The 25997-nt window shown below is 40.2% G+C and overlaps 1 protein-coding gene and 1 pseudogene across 4 annotated transcripts; one reads left to right on the forward strand and one right to left on the reverse strand.

Annotated features, from left to right (window-relative positions):
- Positions 1-5172: 5172 nt before the first annotated feature.
- LOC148022367 (phosphate transporter PHO1-like) lies at positions 5173-12924 on the forward strand. 3 transcript variants are annotated; one of them, XM_087697991.1, is made up of 15 exons: positions 5173-5299; positions 5854-6211; positions 6340-6610; positions 6687-6810; positions 6986-7034; positions 7196-7267; positions 7933-8062; positions 8427-8547; positions 8702-8960; positions 9088-9195; positions 9852-9896; positions 11203-11355; positions 11439-11717; positions 11826-11962; positions 12788-12924. In XM_087697991.1, the coding sequence occupies exons 2-15, from the start codon at positions 5900-5902 to the stop codon at positions 12864-12866; spliced, it is 2139 nt and encodes a 712-aa protein (XP_087554117.1). In that variant the 5' UTR covers positions 5173-5299; positions 5854-5899; the 3' UTR covers positions 12867-12924. The 3 variants fall into 3 exon arrangements, with proteins under 3 accessions (XP_087554117.1, XP_087554116.1, XP_087554118.1); XM_087697990.1 differs by having other exon boundaries at positions 6343-6610; positions 6687-6851; positions 7003-7034; XM_087697992.1 differs by having other exon boundaries at positions 6343-6610.
- On the reverse strand, positions 9970-12909 carry LOC148022368 (transcription initiation factor TFIID subunit 10 pseudogene; annotated as a pseudogene). Its single transcript, XR_015694485.1, has 2 exons — positions 12771-12909; positions 9970-11084 (listed from the first exon to the last, which is right to left on the reverse strand). The product of XR_015694485.1 is annotated as a transcription initiation factor TFIID subunit 10 pseudogene (transcript).
- Positions 12925-25997: the final 13073 nt, after the last annotated feature.

Genomic DNA, 25997 nt, shown 5'->3' on the forward strand with positions numbered 1-25997 from the left:
TAAAACATGCTTGGACAGCCGATAGGTGGGCATGTTCTAATAGTTATCAGAGTGAAACTTGGTAATGATATGTGATAGATTTATGTATAGTTTATAGGTATATCCTAAAAAAATAACCTAAATGGTATGGCTTGATTTCCAGGCACCTTTTGCACCCACGAATGCTAACGTGCAAGAGAAAAAATTCATTCTCAAGCAAATTAAGGCACCCGAGTTTGATGGAGAAGGGATGGACATCACAGCGGAGGCGAAAATATGGATTGAATCGATGGATGATTATTTCTCTGCTTCAAGAACTGTTTTCTCCAATCAAGCAATTATAGCCAAACTTAAGTTAATTGGCCAAGCTTGAATATGGTGGAAGCAATGGTGCAAAGATCAAGGTGTTTTTGAAGCCGCTGTCACTTGGGCTCAGCTGAAAGATGTTGTACATGGACGATACCTTCCATCAACCTACTAGACTTTGAGGATGAATGAATTCTTCAAGCTCAAGCAGTTGGAATTAACCTTGGAAGCCTACTATTCAAAGTTTGTAACCCTACTAAAATATGCATCACCTATGGATATTGTGCAGCAAGAATCCAAGTTTTGCCATGGCCTGAACACTCCTCTGAACCACCGTCTTGAAGCAATGCGTCCAACAGACTTGCAAAATGCATTACTTCGAGTGACCCCAATCATCTAAGAACTTAAATCGCGTAATTGTAGCAAAAATGATTTTCGAGATCGGGACAAAAGATGCCACATGTGCAGAGAGATGGGGCACATCCATAGGAGATGTCCACCCGTCGATGTTTCCACTGCAATGAGCTAGGGCACATCCAAGTAGACTACCTTGACATAAGTCCAAAAGATATGGAGCCTCCAAGAAAATGAAGCTACAATAGTGCACTCTTCATATATATAGAGGAATCAAATGAAGGCGTAGACTTAGAACCCACTATACCTCTTCAAGATGACTAGAAATCCTAAAAATTTAATCGACGTGAAATACATGTATTGGAATAAACTTTACTCTTGTAACTACAGTTAACCCAAATAATGGCATTAATGGAAGGGGGGCTTGAGTAGGGCCTAAAGAAGGCCTACACAAAGCCTTGTCAAGCCTAATTAGACAGGAGCCAAGATATGAAATGGGGAAGCTCCAATGGTTGGAGTTATGGCTGCCCCTTCTTGCTATACCCTGCAAACTAAAATAAACACTCAAAAGAATGCTTCAATGCCTTTGAAGGAATGCCCTGAGGGTGCCCAAATGGGCTGGGTAGGTGCGCGGGAATCGAGGAGTGATCAAAGCTCGAAAGAGTCGAATATGGATACCAAGAGTGAAAATCAATGGTTTAGGGATTCGAATGAATGTTGAAGGAGTTACGTACCAAGCTCGAATGCTCAAGCAACCATGCTCTGATACCAGTTGAAAGGTGAGAAAGATCGAAGCTTGCACAAGAGAGACTCACAATGTGGAAACTCCAACCGTCACAATGTGTGACCGGCCTTCCCTTTATTCATTTGTTACTAAAAGAATAAAGAATAAAGTGACAGTGATCGACGCCCACTGCCTGCAGTGTGCAGGCGCAGGTACTATCAGTGTAGTAATACACGGGCGCCTAGGCGGAGACTCTTTTACCCCCAACAGATGTTATACATGTGTTACACATGAGCTAAGAGTTAGCAAGTATGTTTTTTATGAAATGAGTAGCTGGTGCAGTAATGTGTAAAATGCAGTTGGGGTTGATAAACATGAGTGTAGCTGTACAAAAAATAGGTCAACAGTCATAGACATTGAGTGGACCAAAAGAGTCTCTTAGTCATGGTTCTGTTGATAGACCTTGGAGTGGCAAATTGAGGTCATAGGTTACTCCATGAAGTACATCATAGATATTAAGAAAAGATAAATCAAAAGATGTGAAGTCACCTATTGTGACAAATGTATTATCATGTTTCTATTATATTAATACTAATTTAAATGGCTCTGAGGAAAGCTTGAATGAGGAGTTTGTGATTTCGTTTATTAAAACACCTAGAATGCGTAAGACACAAGAGGATGCTAAAGCAATTAGTAGTGATCCTAGTCCACGCAAGTCAAATAGAGTGGAAAAGCCAATGCAGCGATTAACATATAATAGCTATGTAGCTCATCACTATGCATATATGGCTAAGGTTGTACAAAATGAGAAACCCGCTTGTTTTAAGAATGCAATGGGTAATGAGTATTGGGAACAAGCTATGGATAAAGAAACTATCGCAATTATGGATAATGACACATGGGAGTTGGTGCATTTACCTGAAGGCAATAAAGCTATTGGCAACAAATAGATTTACAAGATCAACCATAAGTTAGATGGATCTATTGAGCACTATAAGGCAGAACTAGTTGCCAAAGGGTATGCACAAGCTCATGGTATTGACTATGAAGAGACTTTTGCTCTAATGACTAAAATGGCCACTATAAGGGTTGTTATAGCAGTAGCTATGCTATATCAAAAGGTTAGATCATGTATCAAATGGATGTTAAAAATGCCTTCTTGTAAGGAGAGTTACAAGAGGAAGTTTATGTGGAGCAATGACGTGGTTATGTGGATGAGAATCATCTAGATTATGTACATAGGATTTGTACGGCGACCTTGTATGGATTAAAACAGCACCTAGGGCATGGCATGACAGGATTATAAAACACCTTATCAACATTGGACTACGCATCTTGGTAATGTGGTAGGATATTATTCATTAGCATGTTAAGTGACCAGTATGAGGATATGCCACTGATTCTATAGTTAGACTACACCCACATAGTCCACTCTTGGTTATGGCATATTCATCGTGCCACTCTTCTTTTCTTAGTAAGTTCGCACTCAGCGAATGTGTGTATATACTTTGTCATACTTTTATATCAGTCTTTTATCATATTGTAAACTTAGTTCTTTATGTGGAAGAATAAAAAAGAATAAGAAGAAAATTCCAATCCTCTCTCTCTATGTGCTCAAGTCTCCATTGCTTTTGTATGTGTGCTCTTCGGTCTAGCTCTCTCCCCTCTTGTATGTTTTCACAATAAGAGAGTGAAAATGGAGCTCAAATGATACCCATATGACCCAAAAAGCATCAAAACATAGGTCTAAAATTGACTAACTTTCTAGTTAATTTTCATGCTGAAAATGAAGTTCCAAACAAGCTCAACCAATAGTGACACTTGAAAATGACATAAAACCACCCTTTAAGCCTTGAACCAAGCTAGTTAAACCTCTATGGTGTGAAGATGCCAATAGTGAACCATTTTGCTAAAAAACTAGTTCAATCTCATGATAGTGTGAATGCACTTTTCCAAATAACTAATTCAAGAGATCTCCAAGTGTGAACACATCTGGTCTAAACTAGTTCCTAACAGCCAAGTGTGAAAGGGGGTTAATTTGGGGGTTTGGTAGAAGATCTAATTGAAGCAACCACAAATGTCAATTACAAGTCCTCATCATGTAGGGTCTCATCCATGTCCTTGCCATGGTCCTTGATCCAAAACACACTCATCTTCTCAATGATTAATTCTAGAGCTCTAAGGTTCTCTCTTGAAGCCATAATTAATCCCTCTTTCTCTTCTCTGTCTATTGCAATAACCCCCTTGTTTCCTTTTCCCAAGAGGGCCCTGTGCTTTTTTGTAAGCAAACCCCCTTCTATTTCTCACAAGCGCTCCTTGCTCAAGGAGGCCCTAAGCTCTCTTCATCATCATCTTCATTCCTCTCTCTCTCATTGTCAAAAACTAATATACACCAAAGTATCCTCTAAAGTAATGGATATCTTTTGACCTTGTGGACTCTTTACATACAATCTATACTTTATTTATGCATGCATAGGATATGACTTATCTTATGCCTTATTCCTCAACATTCAAGAAACCAAAATCCAATCTCAATGTAAGATAGGAAGATCAAGCCCTTCAACAATATCTACATAGCAAACGGGTTAAGGAGAAACACCAAAAAGGATCCAAGAAGAGAGCATTATGCAAAAACAAGGAACAAAGTGGCCTCTTATACGTCTGATTCTTCCTAATAATTCAACCACCTTCTTTGAAAAAGAGAGAGATTGAGAGAGAGAGAGAGAGAGAGAGAGAGAGATTACAAAATTAGTTACATGTATATAAGATGGAACTTTGATATACTTGAGTATTTTCATATTTAATATGTAAGGTTGATTGTAAAGATCACCATAGGTTACTACCGGTACCACAATTAAGACAAGACTTTTTAAGTTAATTAGCAACAAAAACTACGAGAGAGAGAGAGAGAGAGAGAGAGAGAGAGAGTTCACTCTACTCCCACCAAAATGACTTCAAGGAAACCATTCTTAGCATTGTAATTCCTCAAGTCAAAAAACTATTTCTTGTTACAATATATGCCACATTGAATGGCCTATCAATTGTGACAATGAGACCAAGTGTTGTAAGCTCACCCTAGAAAAGTTAGAATCCATAAGTTTTCTCAACGCCTAGGCCAATAACCCCTTGCTCGATGGTACTTACTTTATGTTAGGTGTACATTAGGAAAAGCATGTCTACCAACTCAAGACCTCCTTGACACCTTTGGTCGGGATTGCAGGAACGCTTTACATAGTAACGTATGGTGCATTATGACTAAATAAACTTGGGTTCTCTAATCCCATTGCCGGTTTGAAAGGAGGTGGTCGAGTAAAAAGTTTGGATTATCAAAGGCTATCATATGTACAAAACAATGGAGGTAAGGGTGCGCGGCGTGAGGAAGCCGCTACAAAACTACATATAAAGTAAAGAAAAGTAAGTGGATGGTACTAACAGTTGAGGGCCCATTGAAATGGCGTGATCTCTTGAACCCACCAACCCAATTATCAGAACCTTTAGCCCGCCGCCATGCTGATCGGAAACGCCCTCTCTCTCTCTCTCTCTCTCTCTCTCTCTCTCTCATATTCATTCACAAGGAAAGGTCTCACTGCATATCGAAAGAAAGTGATGGAAAGGCACCCCGCCATTGCCATATCTGTAGCGGTCGTTAGGAAGAACAAGCAGTATTATAATACAGGATATTGTACCTCCCGAGTCCTAAAACGAAGCACTTTAATAGTGCTAAAAAAATATTTATACCAGTCTTGCTGCTAGTCGGTATACTAGAGGGGGCTGAGCACAACGGCATTGCATCTCTACCACTGCCCCCCCCCCCCCCCCTCTCTCTCTCTCTCTCATGCGTATAGTAGCCACATATACTCGCCCTTCATCGGAGGATTCCACTCATACCTCCGAACTCCAAAGCAAGCCTCGGCTCCACTCAGCTATGTTATGCCTGTAATTATTTAAGCCCGAAAGACTTTTCAATGCATTTCAAGCAGATCAAGACTCCATTTAGTTATGTCATGCATATGTGATATTAAGTTTAGCTCCAAAGAGTCTGAAATGCATTTCATTCGATCCACTTCGTAGATCGAGGCTCCATTTCGTTATGTTATGCATGTAATGAGTTGAGGCTCCATAGAGTTTGCAATGCATTTAATTCAATCTGCTTCATGGGGTGCTTGAACACAAGCCATGCTTCTTCCTTTGTACTCAGCTGCTTTCACTAAACTGGTGTGCGATGATGTCAAATAACGCAGCCTGATCCACACATCCTCTTACTCTTTCAACATGCTCACAACAAGATTGTCAAGACTCCCTCCCTTCTTTAACAAGACCTAGACTTGAATGATTCTAACCACATATGTTGGTCAAACAAAATAAAATATTCTGCATCACCCCAAGTGTCTCAAAAATAACATTAAATTTCTTGTGCTAAGAAAATCACATTGATCAGCTCTTCATCGTACAACAAGATGTTATAGATGTATGCTTAACTTGACATGCAGGTGAAAAAGGAAACAACCCAGCCTCCATGCTATACATTTGACAACAATGGGAAGGTTCCAGCGAAAACTGGAAGGTTGGCGAGTGCCCGCATGGAATGCAGCCTATGTAGATTACAAGCAGCTTAAGAGGCATCTCAAGCAACTTCAAGAATCAAAGCATGTTGTAGCAAGAGAGTATCATCATGAGATCAGCATGCACCCTTGTACCCATGAACAGTCAGAATTTAAAGCCACAACTCAAGGGCATTTCTTGAGCTCCTTAATGAATGCAAGCCTCGTAGAAGCTGATGCTGATGGCACTAAGCAACTCAAACACTACCAATCATGGTCTCTGTGGTCACCAAGTGAAGTCTACATGGTGATAATAAACACAAACTCACTTTCATATTTTAAGCCTGACCAGCCGTTATTTGGTTACATAACAAAATTTACGACTCTCATAATTACTAGCTAAAGCTATGAATTTCATAATTTGGTGGAGTTAAGCAGGTCATTCATCACAGAAGATCTGAAGCCTGTGCAACAGGAGAGGACTTCTACGAGACACAGCTCCTTGGGACAGCATCTAAAAATGAGGCCCAAAAACTATTTTTCAAAAGGCTTGATGACCAACTCAATATGGTCAACAGGTTCTATAAGTCAAGGGAGCATGAATACATCACGTGGACAAGAAAACTACAAAAGCAAGTCAATATATGGCTTGAGCCAAGACTACAGACAGAACCAGAATATCTTTGCTTGGAGAATGGTGAATCAGGTAGGAAGTTCTGGCTTGCAAGTGATATGATTACAGGAGGTAATTGAACTCTCTAATGCTATCCTGCATAAACCAGAGAAGAGCATGGTATTTGGAGTCCAAAAAACAAATACAACCAACAGGACCGACTATGAGGGCACAGGATTATATGCAGTATTGACCGACTTATACCAGAGCCTGAGACTTCTCAAGGAGTATAGGTGGGGGACTGTCTCTAACAAAAACCAATCAGCAAAAGCAAGTAAAGAATTACCTGCCACTTTGTTTTTTCAAAAGAGTATTCATGAAAGTGTATTGTTACAACAGACTGCCATCAAGATTGACTTCTAACTGTTTTTCTGTTGACTGGTTTTCGGGGCCTGGAATTATAAAAAGCTCACTTAATGTTGCAGCCTTTACAAAGATATTGAAGAAACATGACAAGGTAAAGAGCAACATTAGTGCATGTAGCAGCATAGCAACATTTCAGGAGCTGTATGCATGCACGCACCCACTTTTCTACCTTACAAAAATCTCCCATACCCCACAATGCTTGTGATCAGAATTACAAAACCATCTTAACAATGATCTCATATGATCTTGCAGATTACTGGACAAAATGTCTCTGATGTGTACCTCAGAGCAGTACAATGTGCCTACTTTGCCAGTTCTAACAAGGTTAGCACCTCAAGTTCATCTTATTTCTCACCCAGAAACTGTATTCCCCCAGGTTGAGGGCTCGTCTTAGACAGACCTCAAGGAATCAGACTTTCCACAATATGATGAGCATTTCCAAGTTTGCATGGGCCAAAAACTAAAGATTAGGAAATGAAAACCACAAGCAAGAAGACAGGACCTGTAAATCTACATATTACTATACAATGTGTAGAAATAAGCATCCTGAGGAGCATATTAACATACCTTGAGAAAGGCTGGTAAGAAAATCAACCAGGAAGCATTCTCTCGGAAATTCAACTGTGGGACAGACAAATGCACAACTCCTAGGTGCCAAGTGTCCAATCGTTCTAGCTTAACCCCAAACTCTATTACACCTTTCAATGTTTTATCACATGTTTTCACAGTAAGTCACAACAGAACAACAACTTCAACTCCTGTTTTCTGCACGTGCATTATGTGAGCCTCAGACATGCCAAGTTCAGTGGTGTGCAGGTGACCTTGGAAATATCTAATATATTTTGGTCTAGATTGCCAGGACAACTGAAGATCTTTAAACTCTCAGCAGCTCAAAAGGACATTTATTTTTCATCATTTATCAATCTCGGCAAATCAAGTCTCCTGATTTTTGAAAACTACATCACCTACCTGCTGCATCCACATTGCAGGTACTGAGGACAATGGATCAGATACAATTGCTTCTTGTAACAGATAATCCCAAAGGCCACTGTGACAAAGCTCTTGCCCGTCACAATAAAATGCAGCACAAACAAGACTCTTCAACAATGTTCCTTTTAGGTGAAGTTCACCAGCACTTGTATTACATCATAAAATCTACCTAAATCTCGCACTTGGTCCACACAATTCTGTAGTATAACATTTACCTTCCAGTTCTAACACATCAAGAATACCACCAGTGGTGTTACATCTAAAGGGACCTACCTAAATCTTAGCACTTAGTCCACCACCTAGGCACCTCCATAACATAGCATTTACCTTCCAGTTCTAACACATCAAAAACCCTGTCACGCTACTTGTAGAAATAGTAAAGATTGCTTGATAATTCCCTTTTAAACCTATCTCAGAATCTTTAGAACATAGTCAGGTTAGTTATCACACTCCAAGCATTGAGAAGTAAAGGTCTATGCATCTCCTGTTCCAGGAATCTTCTCGGGATCATCAATTGTTCTACTTGTTATGTTCACACTTCTCACCATTCTGCAGCATTCTGGCACATTCCAGACAAGATTAAGCTACTCAGAATTTGACTTCTGCACATTCAGGTAACCTCTTGAGAAAACAAGACCAAATTTTAAGCTTAAGGGTAAGAAATACCAAGTTGCAAATCTAAGGCAATAACAAAAAATAAAAAAATTGGCATTACACTCTTTACACTATCACTCCTAACACGTCAATCTGTACAACAATTGTCGGCAGTACACTTGCTCTGATTCTCCTTCACATGTATGTGTATACCTTCAATGTGTACATCTGGGAAAGCTATCAAATCAGCTACACCTCCATCTTTGAGATTGAGATAGGCACAAGGCTTGCCATCTGTGAGATGCTATTGCTGTGTACAGCAATAACAACTCTATTACTAGGGGGCATGATCATGCAGCTCGTGTTTTACATCAGTGACGCCTATGTCCCAGTACATCAAACAGGAAATATGGTTCCCATAACCATCACATTGGTAAGTCTTTCCTCAATGAAGTGCATAGATGTGTTGAAATTATGGAAATTACTTCACAGCATCAATGAGTCAGGACAGTGCTGTTTTTTTAAACAAGTCCACTTATTATGTTGATAATGTTTGGCAGCTGCTTTGTTGTATCTTGCTCTTCATTCCCTTTAATATTTTCTGCAAACCGATCCGGTTTAAACTCCTTCAACATATTGGGCACGTCATCAGCTCACCACTGCACAAGGTTCTCTCTTTATCTTCCCCCTCCCCCTCCCCCCACCCTGCCCCCCGTCTCTCTCTCTCTCTCTCTCTCTCTCTCTCTCTCTCTCTCTAGCAGATATGACTGAATATGTAAATGTACGTAGCATTCCATGTTCAAGACAGTGCCACTTGCAACATGCGTATATATATGTCAACACACCACTCTGAAGCAAACCCCATCAGCCCACTAACCTGTTTCACTGCAACATGGGCATATATATTTCAATACACCCCTCAGAAGTAAACCCCATCAGCCCACCAATACCTGTTTCACTGACTCTGCTCTGTAAAATCTTCTCTACATGTAGCAATAACATGCTCCTACATTCACTAAGAACAATAATCCATTACAAGGCACTCTTCCATTGATCTTTTTGAAAGATAAGTAAGTAGGATGCCATGATAGTGGATGCATGAGATATAGTTAATGCCTAGAATTCCACCTGTGAAAAATCATAAAATTTGTCTGTAAATCTTTTGATCGATGATCCATATCATATTTAACTACAGCTATAGAATGATATATTTTGCATCTTCCATGCCTCTCAACATGTATACATCTGCTTGTATCGATCATCACCCATGCACATAGATCTGCATGACACAACTGCTTACTACTTTCTTTGTTGATGCATGCAGGTCACATTTGCTGACTTTTTCCTTGCTGATCAGCTTACGAGCCAGGTAAAACAACATGCAAGATGTGCGTAGCACCTTTATACAAAACACTAGTGTGTGTGACACACATATACACACAATTTGTGAAACCTGGCACGCATATTATTGATTCTGAAACCATTTTTCAGTAGCTCATTAATGTACAAGGAGAAATAGACTTTGTAGCAAAGTCTCATCCAAAAAATCAGAGATAGTGGTACGAGTTGTAACACGTCATATAAGGAGCGCCTGTAGTACATATATGCACACACAGCTGAATCTAAGCATGGAGAAACAAGAAGAGAGGCCACACCTGATACATATATAATACATGCAAACATAAGCATACTTTTTTGAAGAACCACTGATCATCAATAAAATTGACATTGGAAAATGCATGTACCACCATACTGTTGTAAAGGTCTCTGAAGAACTGTAGACATTAAGTCTGGGCAGCAGGGAAGGTGTGTTTCCAATCTTTCCAGGCAATCAAAGATGTCCAATATCTAGACCAGCTAAAGCACTCCAAACACTCTGATAGCCGAGAAGGAAATCTACCAAACAGAGATCACTCTCTACTAAACCTGTGTCCCTCAAATCTAGCCTGTATTTGTCCAAACAATCTTTTAGCGAAACACAGACAAATATTTCCAAGCTCTTGGATGCCCTCAAAGAGCACAATTCAGCGATGCTTCGGATCTCATAAAACTGTCCACTGATGGTGATCTAACACACATGCGCATCTTCACGGATGCTTTAACAGACAACAAGGATTAGTAATAAAGATAATCTCATTCATCGCCTTTTTCTTTCACCAATGAAGTTCCCCCTTCCACAGTACTGTCTGCGTAATAATCCTGCTGCTTAATATTGACACCATACTCTCGAAGTGCTAATGTCAAGTCTTCAGTTGTCAAAACAAAGCGCTTCTCCTTCGGTTGTTTATCTCGTTTTTCTTTGGCTGTTCCAGCTTGCTTGAGTTTACATAGCTGAAATGCGTCATTCACAATTTCGCTGATAAATTTTTGCGTAGCTATGGAAATCAACCTTGTTACTTTTAAATCAGGGCACTGGAAACCACTTCTGTTGAGGTAATACTCTGCCAGTTCATCTGGAATCACAGGAAGATAATCAGCCAAAGATGAAAGGAAATCCACAAGCGGAGCTTCTTCATCAGCAGCTCCTTCCATTTGCATTGGCTGCCTTCTAAAATGTCTGCCATACAATATCACACACACACACATGAGCAAAATCCAAACAATTATAGAAGATTTCATGTACAGATATTTCATTTCAGGATTTGGAACCTCAAACTGAAACAAAATTCTTGCAGATATCAGCATTCCAAAATGTAGGATGGATATTCAGCTACTACATATGCAAACACTTCGAATTGCAGGAGGATGATGCATGCACAGAAAACAACATTTTTCGCAACTTCGCTTACTTCATGTCAGCTTTACCATATTGGTGGCGACTCATGCAGGTAATGTCTGACACTATTTTCTCTGGAACATCCACTTGAATTGAACTGTCAGAAACTTTCTAAACATTGTGTATGTAATATAGTGCCTCAAGACATGGCTGGACGAAGGTGATCGATCACAAATTGCTAATGGTGGCAAATACTTATCTGCTTTACTGGCAATAATGCTGAGGGTAACCTTCGAACAAGATGGTTCTCACAAGTGGCTGATTGTCTTTGTCACCTCATCGACATTGGCAACATGCTACCAACTATACTGGGATATTGTGGTTGACTGGGGTCTCCTAAAGCCCAACGCAGTTAGCCCCTGGCTTAGAGATAAGTTGATCCTAAGACAACAGTGTATCTACTTTATATCCATGGTACAACCATCAACTGGCAAAAGATTCAATGTTGACCAAAATTGTGAAGTTTTTATGCATATCATATAGATGGTGACTAAGTGCATGACATGTCACAATTTACAACAGGGCATCAATACTATTTTACGGTTAGCTTGGCTCTTCTCAGTGTTGCATCTACAAGGCACCTGGATCAATCACAAAGTTTTCAATTTTTTGTTTGCGTCAACGGAAGTCCTTCGCCGTGGTTTGTGGAACTTTTTCCGGTTAGATCTCTGATTCTACTCCTCGCGAGTCACAATCTCAATTCTTGTTTTCACATTGGACCAATGCTACTGAAACTGTGCTAAATTTGAACTGCATAGAACTATCCTATCAAGCATGTCTTACACTCAATTTCAGCATTCTATTCTGCTTCAGTTGTGCTTTCTAACTTGTTTAAAAGCGTATGATTGCAGATTTGCAGTGACAGATTCAAATTGCCCCATCAACCTCCTCATGTAGCATGCAGCCTTATGTGCATAGCTAAGGCAAAGCAATTGTAGACTTAAGAACTAAGGAAAAAACCATAGTTTCCACAAATATAGCCCTTAGTCTCTAGAGTTGGAGCATTGACCCCAGTTTTATATGGTACATGTGGCATCCCTACATCCTTTGCTTTTAGCTACAATGGCCAACAAAATGTGAAGTATGTGTTCCCTAAAATTACCACCTAAAATGGCATCCTGACCGCACTTTTCTCCCCACGAAAGCATCAAAGCTGCTGTTTAAGAAATCCCTAGCAATCAGTGAGGCTTGTTCTCGCACCATCAATGACAAACATTAACAATGCATCTTTCTAGTTTACAAATAGCTCTAGATCTCACACTAGCAAAGATGAACATTACAACGCATCTTTAAAAGCAAGTTTACAAACAGCTTCTCCCTGCCTCAATCACACCACAATAGATCTTCAGAAGCACGTTCTCAGTTACAAACGGTTTTACCTCAAACCAATAGACAAGAAACTCATAATATCCAATAAGCCTGCATGATAACTCATCATTTTCTGAGGCTTGTTGATAACGACCTAACCTTTTGCTGCCTTGCAGTCTGGAGAACGAGCACCTCAAGAACGCAGCCAAGTATCAAGCATTCAAGGCGCTCCCGATGCCTGCAGCAGCCCCGTGAATAACGAGCAGATCACTGCTAAGAGGTGCAGAAAACACCTTCGCGAGGTTGAGAGTGAACGTGTACGCAACGGCACTTAAATCCTTGCCATAATAAAACCGGACGTAATAAGAAGAATCTGCATGACCGAGTAATACTCCTCGTGGGATGCCACAATGGTCCTGCTTCAGAAAACCAAAAGCTAGGCCTAGGTAAAGTAAAAGGTTTACCTCCCTATGTAATAACGTCTCTCTCTACCTACCTATCTATGATCTAAGATTAGTTGTGCCCTAAGGTGTTTCACCAAAGCATGAGAATTATTGCCGGGCCTATCTCGCAACAAGTTGTGCCTTCGATTTTACCAAGTGTCCGATCTCGAGCCTAAATGCAGCAATAAAATAGCTTGAGAATTGAAGAAATGTCTCTCTCTTTACATGATAAACAAGATTCCATGTTCAAAACCAAGCTAATTTTTGACATGGCATGCATGTGTTGGCATATTCATGAATTTCTATCTTGGAATCACTTTACCAAAGCACACCAAAATCGTATCGAGCCTTTCTCTCTCTTGCAATGGATGACCATAAGGAATTGAGATAGATTGGAAACATTAGATGATTGACAATCAAAAGGGTAATTTGATGTCCGCATAGACATAGCATTAGATGATCAGCAATGATACTTGCAATTTGATGTTTGCATAGACTTAGCATTAGATGATTGACAATGAAAAGTGCAATCTAATGTCTGGATAGACTTAGTATGAGAGAGAGAGAGAGAGAGAGAGAGAGAGATGGAACTCAGATGATTGATTTAGATGTTGGTTTGGTGTCTATTGAAGAATACCATCATGTGGAGCCTCAGCGGCGGCAAGAAGAATAAATAATCCACAAAGAATAATGAGATTGGAACCTAACAATCAAAATAGCATATCCCTCATCAAAAAACAAGATTCCATGTCTTGGACTCAAAAGAAAAAAGAAGAATGAGATCTAAACCTGATAATGAAAGTCATATATCTCTCATCACACTGAACAAGTTTTCATGTTCTTGACATTGAAATTGAAACTAAGTTTTGGCATAAAGTGCACTTGTCAAAGGCAATTAGTATTAAAGGAGGGATCTAGGTAGCTAGTCAAATCTTGTACAAAAAGCTTTGAGGGAAGGGGCGAGGGTATTAGAGGACTTGTGCTAAAGGAAGAAACATCCAAAACCTGGGAAAGTTCAAATTCTCATGCTTTGTTGGATTAACTCTTTCTCCAAAAATGTGGAGATACATGCAAAAATATAAGTTAGATTGATAGTTGGTGGAGATAGAACAATAGGCATGCCAAACTATATATTTGGAGTGGAGGAGTGTGCAACACTAAGCTAGTTGTCATTTATACACCTTAATTGGCTTGGCCTTTTAATGTTCCTACCATTTCCTAGAATCTTGACAAAGTTGTGTGTGGCCTCACCCATCTATCTAGTTTGAGGATGCATTGAGTAGAGAGAGAGAGGCAAAGAACTATGCACACCTTGGGAGGAATCTCAAAAGCAAAGTTTCTAGGGGAATAGACCACTAATTTTAAGGCTTCAACATCCTTGTAGGCAAGTTGAAGATCTTCATTGGTGGTGTAATGGGGATGAAACTTGGTGCAAACAATCAGTACACTTCCTAGATTGACCTATGAGAGGAAGGCCCAATTAAGGAAGTGATGGCTACTTTGCCATGGTTGAGCTTCTACTACGGATCACCTTGCGAGGGAGGTTGCTGATTGGTTTACAAGTCCTATTGAGCATGCATTCCATCTTGGGATTGGCCTCGTTTAGCTTAATTGGCAAATTGATAGTGTTGTTGCTACCACTAATCTTCCTATGCTTTCTCCTTAGAGCCTTCCTTGATAGCATCAAGCCAACTGCTCATATGTTGACATCAAAGTACCTTGAATCCCTTTGAATAGTAACTAGGTTAGTGTGAAATTCATCGTAGGTTACTAGTGGCAAAGAAAACTGAAAGTCTTATTGGAGATAACCTTGGGCATATTATTGGTTGAGTGTAAGGTTGCCTCATCATCATCCTCAATAGGAGTGATGGTGTTCTAGATGACTCTAAAAAGAATCTACTAGTTGTTTTCCATCAAATGGCATATAACTATAACTTTCTCCTTCACAAATTTTTTTGGTGGTGGGTGATGATATCTAGGCCATTTCTTCTTAACACATCCACTCTTTTCAAAAGGCCATTCGTTTTCATCTTCTATGGAGGCATGGAGGGCCTAATCCATGTCATCTCTTTCCTATTTTTTAATATCCTCAAGGTACGAAGCTCTAGGTTTGCTTTGAGCTATGGATCTTCTTCATAGAATGACAAGGGAGAATGGATGCTATTATGGCAATCTAAGTCACCTTCATTACCTTTCTTCCAACTACAACTCTCTTTGTCTTGGTTCTTTGTTTTGACTTCTTTCTTGTTCTTATGCCACTACTCTTGTCCTTCTCCTTGGCTCTAGTCCTTGTTCTTCTATTCTTCTTAGTTGTATCTCCCTTAATATAGGCCTTAGGGTTTACTTGTTGGTTTACAAGTTAATAGTCCTTTGAGCCGTATTGCCTCTTTTATGGAAACTTGGATACTAAGTATGAGGTTGGGGAAAATTTGGTGTTCTTTGAGTCCTCTTGTTGGCATTCCTTTTTCTTGCCTACTCAATAGTCCCAATACAAAATTTGTTAGAGTTTTTCTTTATTAATTTCCCAATGTTATCATGTGGGCTTTGTGCAACCATTCTCAATCTCATGCTCACAAATACATATTTTGAGTAGGTTTTCTTTGCCACAACCTACTCAAAATATGTGTTCTATTCTACAACAAAGTTGTTCTATAATAACACCTATCTTGATAATCAATATTATCAATGTGATCACAAGATGCATTTTGAGGTTATCTAGATGTTCTTCCACAACTCAAATCCACACACATGTTGCTGACAAGCATGTTGGAATTTTATTGCAATGTGTTCTTAAAGATAATGCACATGAGGCATTGAAAATTAGCCATTGCATCAATCAAACCAACAGGCACAATCATATGTGCGAAAACTAAGAGGAAAGCCATGGTGGGATACACAGTCAATGCAATGAATGAGAGAGAGAGAGAGAGAGAGAGAGAGAGAGGAAGCACACAAAATTTTTGGTGGGCACTACAATACCCTTATTCTTTATCATCTTCACTTATCTATGACTATGCATCATTTAGTAGTATAAGGGTCCTTGCCCCCAACCTTTGAACATTGAACTTTACCCTAACAAAAACAACACATTTAGCAATAAAGGATATTTTATCATGATCATCCAAATGAACTTGAATTGGTTGTAGGATGAGAAGCCATCTAGAAATTTATAAGTCTCCTTGCCAACTATGCTAGCATGCATTTCATGCATGGAAGAGGATAGTTGTCGTTTTTTGTTGTTGCATTAACTTTGTTATAGTTTATGCACACCTCGTGCACACTCCAAATTTTTCTTGAGTAGAATGGCTATAGGTTATCCCTATCATTATGCTTAATTCCATAGATGAATGCTACTTTCAATAGCTTTTCTAGCTCATCCATCATGATTGGCACATAGCTTCAATTCATAGGGTTTTATTAACTTTGCATTTGGAGTCATGGGGATACTATGCAATGTGACATTAAGTAGTATACTAAAATTATATTAATCATAGGAAAATGCATTTGAGAATTCCTAAGGAGATCCACCAATTGTGTCTCTTCCCTCCACTATAAGGTTAGCTTCATTTCCTTGGAGGCTCCATATCTTTTGGACTTATGTCAAGGCAGTCTACTTGGATGTGCCCTAGCTCATTGCAGTGGAAGCATCGACGGGTGGACATCTCCTATGGATGTGCCCCATCTCTCTGCACATGTGGCATCTTTTGTCCCGATCTCGAAAATCATTTTTGCTACAATTACCCGATTAAAGTTCTTAGATGATTGGGGTCACTCGAAGTAATGCATTTTGCAAGTCTGTTGGACGCATTGCTTCAAGACGGTGGTTCAGAGGAGTGTTCAGGCCATGGCAAAACTTGGATTCTTGCTGCACAATATCCATAGGTGGTGTGTATTTTAGTAGGGTTACAAACTTTGAATAGTAGCCTTCCAAGGTTAATTCCAACTGCTTGAGCTTGAAGAATTCATTCATCCTCAAAGTCTAGTAGGTTGGTGGAAGGTATCGTCCATGTACAACATCTTTCAGCTGAGCCCAAGTGACAGCGGCTTCAGAAACACCTTGATCTTTGCACCATTGCTTCCACCATATTCAAGCTTGGCCAATTAACTTAAGTTTGGCTATCATTGCTTGATTGGGGAAAACAATTCTTGAAGCAGAGAAATAATCATCCATCGATTCAATCCATATTTTCGCCTCCGCTGTGACGTCCATCCCTTCTCCATCAAACTCGGGTGCCTTAATTTTCTTGAGAATGAATTTTTTCTCTTGCACATTAGCATTTGTGGGTGCAAAAGGTGCCTGGAAATCAAGCCATACCATTTAGGTTATTTTGTTTAGGATATACCTATAAACTATACATAAATCTATCACATATCATTACCAAGTTTCACTCTGATACCTATTAGAACGTGCCCGCCTATCGGCTGTCCAAGCACGTTTTAGTGGTCCATCAAGAGACGAGTCTAAGCGATGCCACTCGGCACTCCCATGGAATGTCATGGGGTTTGTTGCCTAGGGTTTCTCGAGTCCACCTCGCAATGAAACGTTTGCGGCCGAACCCACTAGGATCGACCTGAAACTTGGGTCCCAAGTGGTCAAGGTCTCCTGATATCATTCTAGCATCAGGTCCTGGTCATCCTACTTTATGTAGAGATACCCAAGCCGAAGTAGACCCATGACGCACTTGGTTCAAAGAGAATGGAAAACGAGAGGAATGCATTGCTCAACCTCTCTGCCCGTAGGTCATAGTCCCATTTCGGTCCCCTAAAACGACATGAATTGGGTTTTAACCTAACAATACCTAAAGGTTGAACGATGACAAAACCTTGTGAGAAGCCTTCTAGTTCTCTAGGATTACCCTACTGTAGGACATACCTGTCAGGGTTCCACCCATAGCTTTAGTTTTCTAATTAGATCCTATCACATTTATGTGTGACATTTAAAATCAGCTTCCTTAATTAAGCCCTTTTTTTTTATAGGGAACATGGTTCGTTCGTGTAATTCGCGGCACAAACATGAATACAAAGCAAGCAATCCTTTGACAAACAAGTTCAAACAAATTTCTTAACTTATCTCCATGTTAATGTTTGTCTCCTGGCCATACAGGAGAAATTATGTATCCCTTTTGTCCAACAGAAGTACCCGGTTCAAATCACATGGCACCATAATTTCCATACTTTATCTAGAATAGGATCTTCCAATGCCAAAGACGTTGGGCTCACGGCAGTCTTCAACTTTGTTCCAAACTAGGCAAGGAGTGTCCAAAGCTGCACCTGACCCCAAGCGGCCTAGGAGTGAAACACAATTTCTGTGGTTGGCCTTTTCACCACTCGACCTTCAGCCTCTGAATCGAACAATGCCCTCTCGGGGTAATCCGCAGTGTGATCTTGGAGATGATCCACCTGTGCAAAATATCATTCCTTAATTAATCGATTTAGGAATCAAGCACGAACAAGGCATTCATCACTAATATCATTGTCCAAGAAAACATTCCTTTATTCCCATGGCAACTTGTCATCACAAACCCTTGCCATGCATTTACCATCAAGCACAAGCACTTGGAATAATCATCCAAATCACATCTTAATAATCAATTTAATGTAAAAAGTATTTAAGACGATGTTAAATTAGTCAACAAAACAATGATATCCTTTTCCAATATTGCATGAATAGTCGCGATAAGCTTCCATCGCATATTCGCTCTCCCCCTTAGAATCAGGAGCGGTTCTACGTAAGATTTACTTAACACACCCTTCTTTCGGCTAAGGCATATGTTAAGGTTTCAAAAATTGTAGAAGACCTAAGTTCTATTAATCTCTTACATTGATTGATAACCCAGCCTTCTTCAACAAGTACAAAAGCATCGATCTTTCTTTTGACTTAGGGTTTCCTAATTCCCTGAGCTCATCATTTACCCTGGAGTTGTTGTTGCATCTAGCCCAACCCGGAATAGGATTGATAACATAGTCGCTATCGGACAAATCTCAATGCATCTTAGTCTTAGTCCTTATGGTTATTGTTTGTGTTAACTATACACATCATCAAGATCCCAATGAACTAATAAATTCGAGATTGAATTTTCCCAAGGCTAGATCACTTATCATGCAATCTGTCAAGCGTGCAAGCTACAACATACTTTCAGTGTGAGGAAATACCCATCTATTATTTTCACGAAAAGGAGAGTTGACAATACCTTGGAATGCTATTATGCTATGTGTGAGGTTGTCGCATAGCATCTAGATACAATTAACTTCTCTTGATACCCACGCTTTGCAACTCTATCTTTCGAATGTATGAGATGAAACCTATCCCTTTCCATGACCTATTCTCGTGCGGCATCTAATGTACTTCATACGGGAATCAAAATAAGCATCTATTAATTTGGAAATATGTTACCTACGGCTGGTATTGTAGTTGGATTGGCAGTGATGCCCTTGCCTGAGGCTTCGTTTCTCGTTGAGGGATTGCCGTCTACGTGCGATAATTTATGCTTGGGTGCCATCCCCGATCTTCTTCTCTTTTAGATGCACTTTGCATAAGACTTCGTTGCCTTGTACTCGATTAGGGAGGGCCAATTAGGGAGTGGAATGAGCTTGTGATTGAAGGATAATCTTGCGAAACCGGGGTATGGGTTCGCGGGCAACGGGAGAAGAAAGGACGCGTGTGGACACCCTCTAAGGAGGGGAAGAGAAGGAGAACCTTCTTGGGAGGTTCTCTCTCTCTTGCTCTCTGTCACTCCCTCTCTCCCTCTCTCTCTTTCTCTCTCTCACCCTCTCTCTTCCTCTCTCTCTCTCTCTCTCTCTCTCCCTCTTCTTCTTCTTCTTCTCTCTTCTCACCTCTCTTCCTTCTTCTTCTTTTTCTTCTTCTCCTCTCTCCCTCTCTCTTTCTCTCTCTCTCTCTCTCCCTCTTCTTCTTCGTCTTCTCTCTTCTCACCTCTCTTCCTTCTTCTTCTTCTTCTTCTTCTCCTCTCTCCCTCTCTCTTTCTCTTTCTCCCTCTCTCTCACTCTGTCACCCTCTCCCTCTCTCCCCCCCTCTCTCTCTCTCTCTCTCACGACAACAAAAAAGGGGGGGCAAGAGGTGGTATCCCATTTTCTTAAGGAGGGGAGGTTTATATAGGTGTTGGGGGTGTATAATTTTGGGGGGGGGGGGGGGGGGAGGGAGAAGTGGAGTGGTGGTGGTCTTTCCCCACCCACCACTTATCATGGCGGACTGGTCGAGAGGGGGGGAGGTAGTAGGCATGTGGCCTCCCTTCTCCATCATTGTCATCAATGTGTCCTTCCTCCCCGCCTTGGCATCATTGACGTCCTCCTTGCCCTCTCCACTTGTTCCATGGTGGCAGGGGAAAATGAAAAAAATTTCTATTATTTTCAAGAAAAAAGGGGGGGGTGTACATAACGAACGGAACGTTACAGTGCAGCAACATTGATGAAAGGGAAACAAGTTGTTCACACGGAAGTAGAGACTTCAACTCCCAAAATGAGTGAGAAGGGGAGCACTAAAGCTGGGGAATACCCAATTCCCAAGCAACAATTGGACATTATTGATAATGTGAGAAACTAGGTAAAAGAGGCTCAAGCACACCTCCATGACTTTGACCCCATAGTGGAAGAGGGGCTACACAACCTATCAACAATGAGCCCACCCACTTCTCCTATATCTATATTGGACTAGAGGAAAACCGCATGCTCAATGCATCTTCTTTACAAGCAAGTAGAGCTACATCTCAACATCAACCAAAACATGACCATTGGAAACAAGGTATATGTGGATGAGAAACCAAATGCTAGCTTACTAGCTACTTTGAACTCAAGGTTAGTGTCCCTACCATTAAGGTTGTTATTGAAGAAAAGCCCTTTACTCTGGACTACATTGAAAGAGTAGATCAAAGGATGAATGCATCTGAAAACACCAATCTCCCAAGACCACATTGTTGACATACACATACTTAGTCTAACTTTAAATTTCATGATTGGGAACTTGCAAGTATATGCCTTCTTCTGGGAAGGAACATAAATACATGTAATACTTCTTGTTGTTAGATTGGGAGACTCCACAAGAAAGAGAATTGTGGATACAAAAGCAAGGGGTTAGCATCCTCAACCATGCAGTATTGCAAGCTAGGGGCAACACAATTGTAGAAATTGTGTGATTTAATGTCACATTGGTCAATGGAACAAAGATCAAACTATTTAGTGTGTTGAAAGACTAGGCTATTAAAATTGTAGGTATCAAAATTTTAATGAACTTTATTGTCATGAAGGGAGTTGACGATGACATCTTGTTGGGTTGACCATGGATGAGGAGTGCACAAGCAACTGAGAATTGGGGAATGGTTTGATGTTATTTGAAAATTGCATAAAAGTTATTAGGATTGAGATGGATACTTGAAATACCTCACTCATTGACTTAGACACCATCGTGGCCTTAGTGAAGGGCAACAAATCCACACCTAACTATGATCCACTCATCACACAAAAGGCATCTCCTATCTTAATGATGAGTAACATTAGATGCATATCCTTGCTACCATTGACTTGCCTCCTTTCTCAAATATGATGAGGATAATTATAAGCAAGTGATAATTGCAATGGAGGAAGAAAAAACAACGAATGCCATGAACCAATACATGTTGTCAGTCTCGATATGCATGATGGCAAGAAGTGCCAAAATAGCTCACATTATAACTTATCAAGTATTTGTAAACAAGATGCATGTGATTAAGATCCTGGTATTTTTGAAAAAATTGTACAAAAATACTAATGCTAATCTACTAAGACCACTGGAAGAGCTTTTAGAAGCATAACGATGGAAGTGGACCAAAGTGCATAATCTAAACCTCCTTTAGAATTTGGCCCTTCTCAAGAAGAATGTTGAGTTGGCAAAAGAGGCAATGATGGATGATGGGTTTTCTGATGAAGGGACATGGAAAGTACCTATACTGATCGTGAATCAAGGGACGAAGCCTCAACCATGGGATTTGAGATGATCGATTATGACAACGATAGGCATGCCATTGAATAGGTCATTATAGACTCAAAACCTAAAGAAATGCATGTGTTGCTTGTCGACAAAGTAGTCAAAATGAATTGCGATAGAACTTGGCTAGAGTACTCGAAAGTACTAGATTAGCAACAACCAAGACTCAATTAAGTGAATCTAGTAACCATATGTGACCTTGGGACCACTTCTGAGCTATAATCGCCAAGTGAAACACCCTCCTTCAATGAAGATTGCAAATTTAACTCTACGTTAGAAGTTAGTTTAGATAGCGATTTAGAAAATCCCTTCACTATTGAAGACCTAACCCACTAAGGGGAAATTTCCAATCTACCTATACGATGCAAAAGGTTAAAGGCGAAGTAAAAAAGGTTTCCAAGAAGCATCGATCCTAAGAAATAGAGGAAATCTCAAGATCTCCTAAAACATTTTACCAAATTCAAAAAAGATGATCGTATTGGAAGAGAGGGAGAGAGACATAGTGGAGCAGAAGATGAGCATCAGCTCATTGTTGTTCTGTAACTGGACAATGCAACAGTAGGCTCTTTCTTACTCTGCCAACTAATCATATTGCTGCCTAATCCAAATGCATAACCACTTTTTGACCTCCTGTCATAGGCACAACCGACCCAATCAGCATCAGTAAACCCTATCAAGTCAAGGGATTTTCCATATGCATAAAATTGCCCATAATCTGTAGTACCCTTTACATATCTCATGATCCTTCTGACTGCATCTAAATGTGGTTTGCAAGGCTTCTGCATGAACTGACTAATCAACCCCACTACATAACATAAGTCAGGATGGGTAATAGTTAAGTATATCAAGCTACCCACCATCTGTTGATACATGGTCGCATTCTCTATGTCATTCCCAACATCAATCTACAGCTTGACATTCTGATCAAGAGGTCTCTCCATAGACTTGCATTCAACCATACCATACTTCTGTAACATGTCATGAGCATACTGCTTCTGTAGTAGCCATATAACTTGAGGCGTAGAGATTACCTCAATCCCAAGAAAATACTTCAACTCACCAAGGTCTCTGACTCTGAATTCAGCCTGTAAACATGATTTAATTTCAGAAATGCCCTCTTCATCATCTCTAGTGATGATAAGATCATCTACATAAACCACTAGAAACACATATCCATGATCTGCCTTCTTCGTGAACAGACTATGATCTGCATCACCCAATCTAAATCCATGTTGATGTAAATAACTACTGATCCAAGCATTTCATGCTCTAGGTGCCTATTTCAGCCCATGTAAAGCCTTTTTCAGCTTACATACATGTGTAGGAAAGTCCGGGTGAACATAGCCTTCAGGCTGCTCCATATATACTTCCTCAACCAAATCACCATTCAAGAAAGCATTCTTAACATCCATTTTCCATCATTTTCAGGCTTTGCATGCTGCCAAAGCAATGACAGTTTTGGCTAATGCCAATTTGTCACCGGACTGAAAGTCTCCTCATAGTCTAGGCTATACTGCTGCGCATACCCTTTTGCAACCAGCCTAACCTTATAGTGTTCTAACGAACCATCTGACTTGCACTTAACCTTATACACCCATTTGCAGCTAGTGGGGACTTTGCCTTCAGGCAACTCAACCAATTCCCATGTCTCATTTTCAGCCAGGGCTATATGCTCCTCATCCATGGCAGCACACCAGTTATCATCTGTAACTGCATAATCAAACTTTGTAGGTTCTTTGTAACCTATCACACTAGTCATATATGCATAATGGCAAGCTGAATAACCAGTGTATGTAAACTTGCCAATTGGCTTTTCAGACTCTCTTAGATCTCTGTAATTGTGGCCCACTCTGAGCTTGCCTCTCATGAGGTGGTACATAACGACTTTGTCTTGCTCCAAGCATCATAACAGACGGAATGTCCAACTCACTATCCAAATTGTCACTGTTGGATGACTCATATCCTACTATAAGTGGACTTGTCATATCCTCAAGCATATTTTCTTTTCCCTTATCCAATCCCCCCTCATTAACATATCTGTGTCAGTGGACGTAGGAGTACGACTCCACAAGCGTCCTGACCAAGGACTTACTGTAGGTGACCCATCACCTATAGGGCCACTCATAGATGTACTCATTCCATGATAGCACATAGACATCAATCACTACTGCTTCAGCCCAATAACCATTTGGTAAACTCTTCTCATTCAGCATAGCTCTTGTTGATTCCATCAGTATCCTATTTTTCCTTTCTGCTACACCATTTTGCTGCGGTGTATGGGTGCAAATTAGCTGTCTTTTGATTCCATATTTAGCAAGGTACATGTCAAAGTAATTAGAGACATATTCTCCACCTCCATGTGATCTAAGACATGAAATTTTACAGCTCAACTCATTTTCAGCATGCTTCTTGAAGTCCTTGAATGCATCAAACATATCATCCTTATGTTTCAGTATGTAAAGCCAAGTATACATGTTGAAATCATCAATGAAGGATACATAGTAACTAGCACCACCAAACGAAGAATTATGAGATGGACCCCATATATCTGAATGTACCAACTGCAAGGGACGTGAGCTATTCCGTACATGTCTCATAAATGGAAACCGTGTCTACTTTCCAAATTGACATGCATCACATACATGTCCAAAGTCATGATACTTGAACTTAGACAATCCAAGCACAATCTCCTTCTGCTACATAGATTTTAGCTTTTGTACATTCACATGGCCAATCCGCTTATGCCATATCTCAACATCCCGTATAGCACCACCATCATGTGCAAACATGGTTGCTTTCAATTCTGGAATTGACTCATCAAGAGTAAATATCCTGCCATCTCTTCGGCCTCTAGCAATCAATTTGCCGCCATTACCATATTCTTCAACAAAGCATCCATCTCTATTAAACCTCACTTGTAGATTCTATTCTACCATTTGTCCAACTAACAAAAGATTCTTGTTTATTGTAGGTACATGTAGTACATCATGCAGGCTCTTTTTGTAGCCATCAGGCATCAACAAAGGTACAACTCCTTTATGCTAAATAGTATGCTTGGTGTCATCCCCAGTACAAACATGTCCATGCAAACCTACAACCATCTCATCAAACCACTCTCCATGGGGTGTCATATAATTTGAGGCCCCTGAATCAATGTACTATTTCTCATCTCTATTCTGCCTAGATGCATTCTTAGACACATGCTGCATGGCAAACAACCTGTCACCTTGATCATCAGGAACTCCGCTAGATGAAGCATAATTTCCATGATGTCTACCCTTGGCTTTTATGTCAGCCTGCTTCTTATGACAATCTTTGGCTATATGTCTATATCTACCGCAATAATGATAGTCCTTGTCCCTATTGGACTGACCATTTGACTGCCAAGATCCTCCTCTGCCTCTAGGGAATCTTCCCCTACCTCAAAAACCGCCATAACCATGTTGGCACTCTGTATTCGTGCCATGCCACGCATTCTGCTGTTGGCATCCATAAGTGTTTCGAGTGTCTCCTTGACCTCGAAAAGAGCCACGGTCTCTGCCACCTCTGCCACGTTGGCTAGAGTAAAGAATAGTGTCTCTGCTTTGAGACATACTAGAACCTGTATTTAGCCCAAGCTTAACTTCCTCATGCAGCAATAAAGCATTCAGCTCATCCCAATCAAGGGATTCAACTCTCATAGAAATAGACGTATCAAATGCTTTATACTCTTTGCCAAGTCCATTCAATGTCACTGCAATCATATCATCCTCAGACATTGAAGATCTAATGGTGGCAAGCTGATCCGCTACGTTCTTGATGATAAAACTTCAAGTAGAGGAAGACAAAGATGGAACAAGCACAGGTTAGGAGCTACATGCTGTCCTCCTCTTCATTATTCTTCAACAATTTCTCCAACAGTCCACACACACTAAAATGGTATCCTCAAAAGATAGATACCCCAAACTTAAAGACACTTTACATACGGTT

The sequence above is a fragment of the Lygodium microphyllum genome, chromosome 17 (genome assembly GCF_053477565.2).
Source record: "Lygodium microphyllum isolate KBCC chromosome 17, Lygodium_microphyllum_v1.1.10, whole genome shotgun sequence".
NCBI lineage: Eukaryota > Viridiplantae > Streptophyta > Polypodiopsida > Schizaeales > Lygodiaceae > Lygodium > Lygodium microphyllum.

Coding starts and splice junctions, on each gene's coding strand:
- LOC148022367 (XM_087697990.1), top strand. CDS start 5,900: ATGGGAAGGTTCCAGCGAAAACTGGAAGGTTGGCGAGTGCCCGCATGG. Junction 8,548..8,701: donor TTTGACTTCTGCACATTCAG/GTAACCTCTTGA, acceptor AATTGTCGGCAG/TACACTTGCTCTGATTCTCC. Junction 8,961..9,087: donor TTCCCATAACCATCACATTG/GTAAGTCTTTCC, acceptor AATGTTTGGCAG/CTGCTTTGTTGTATCTTGCT.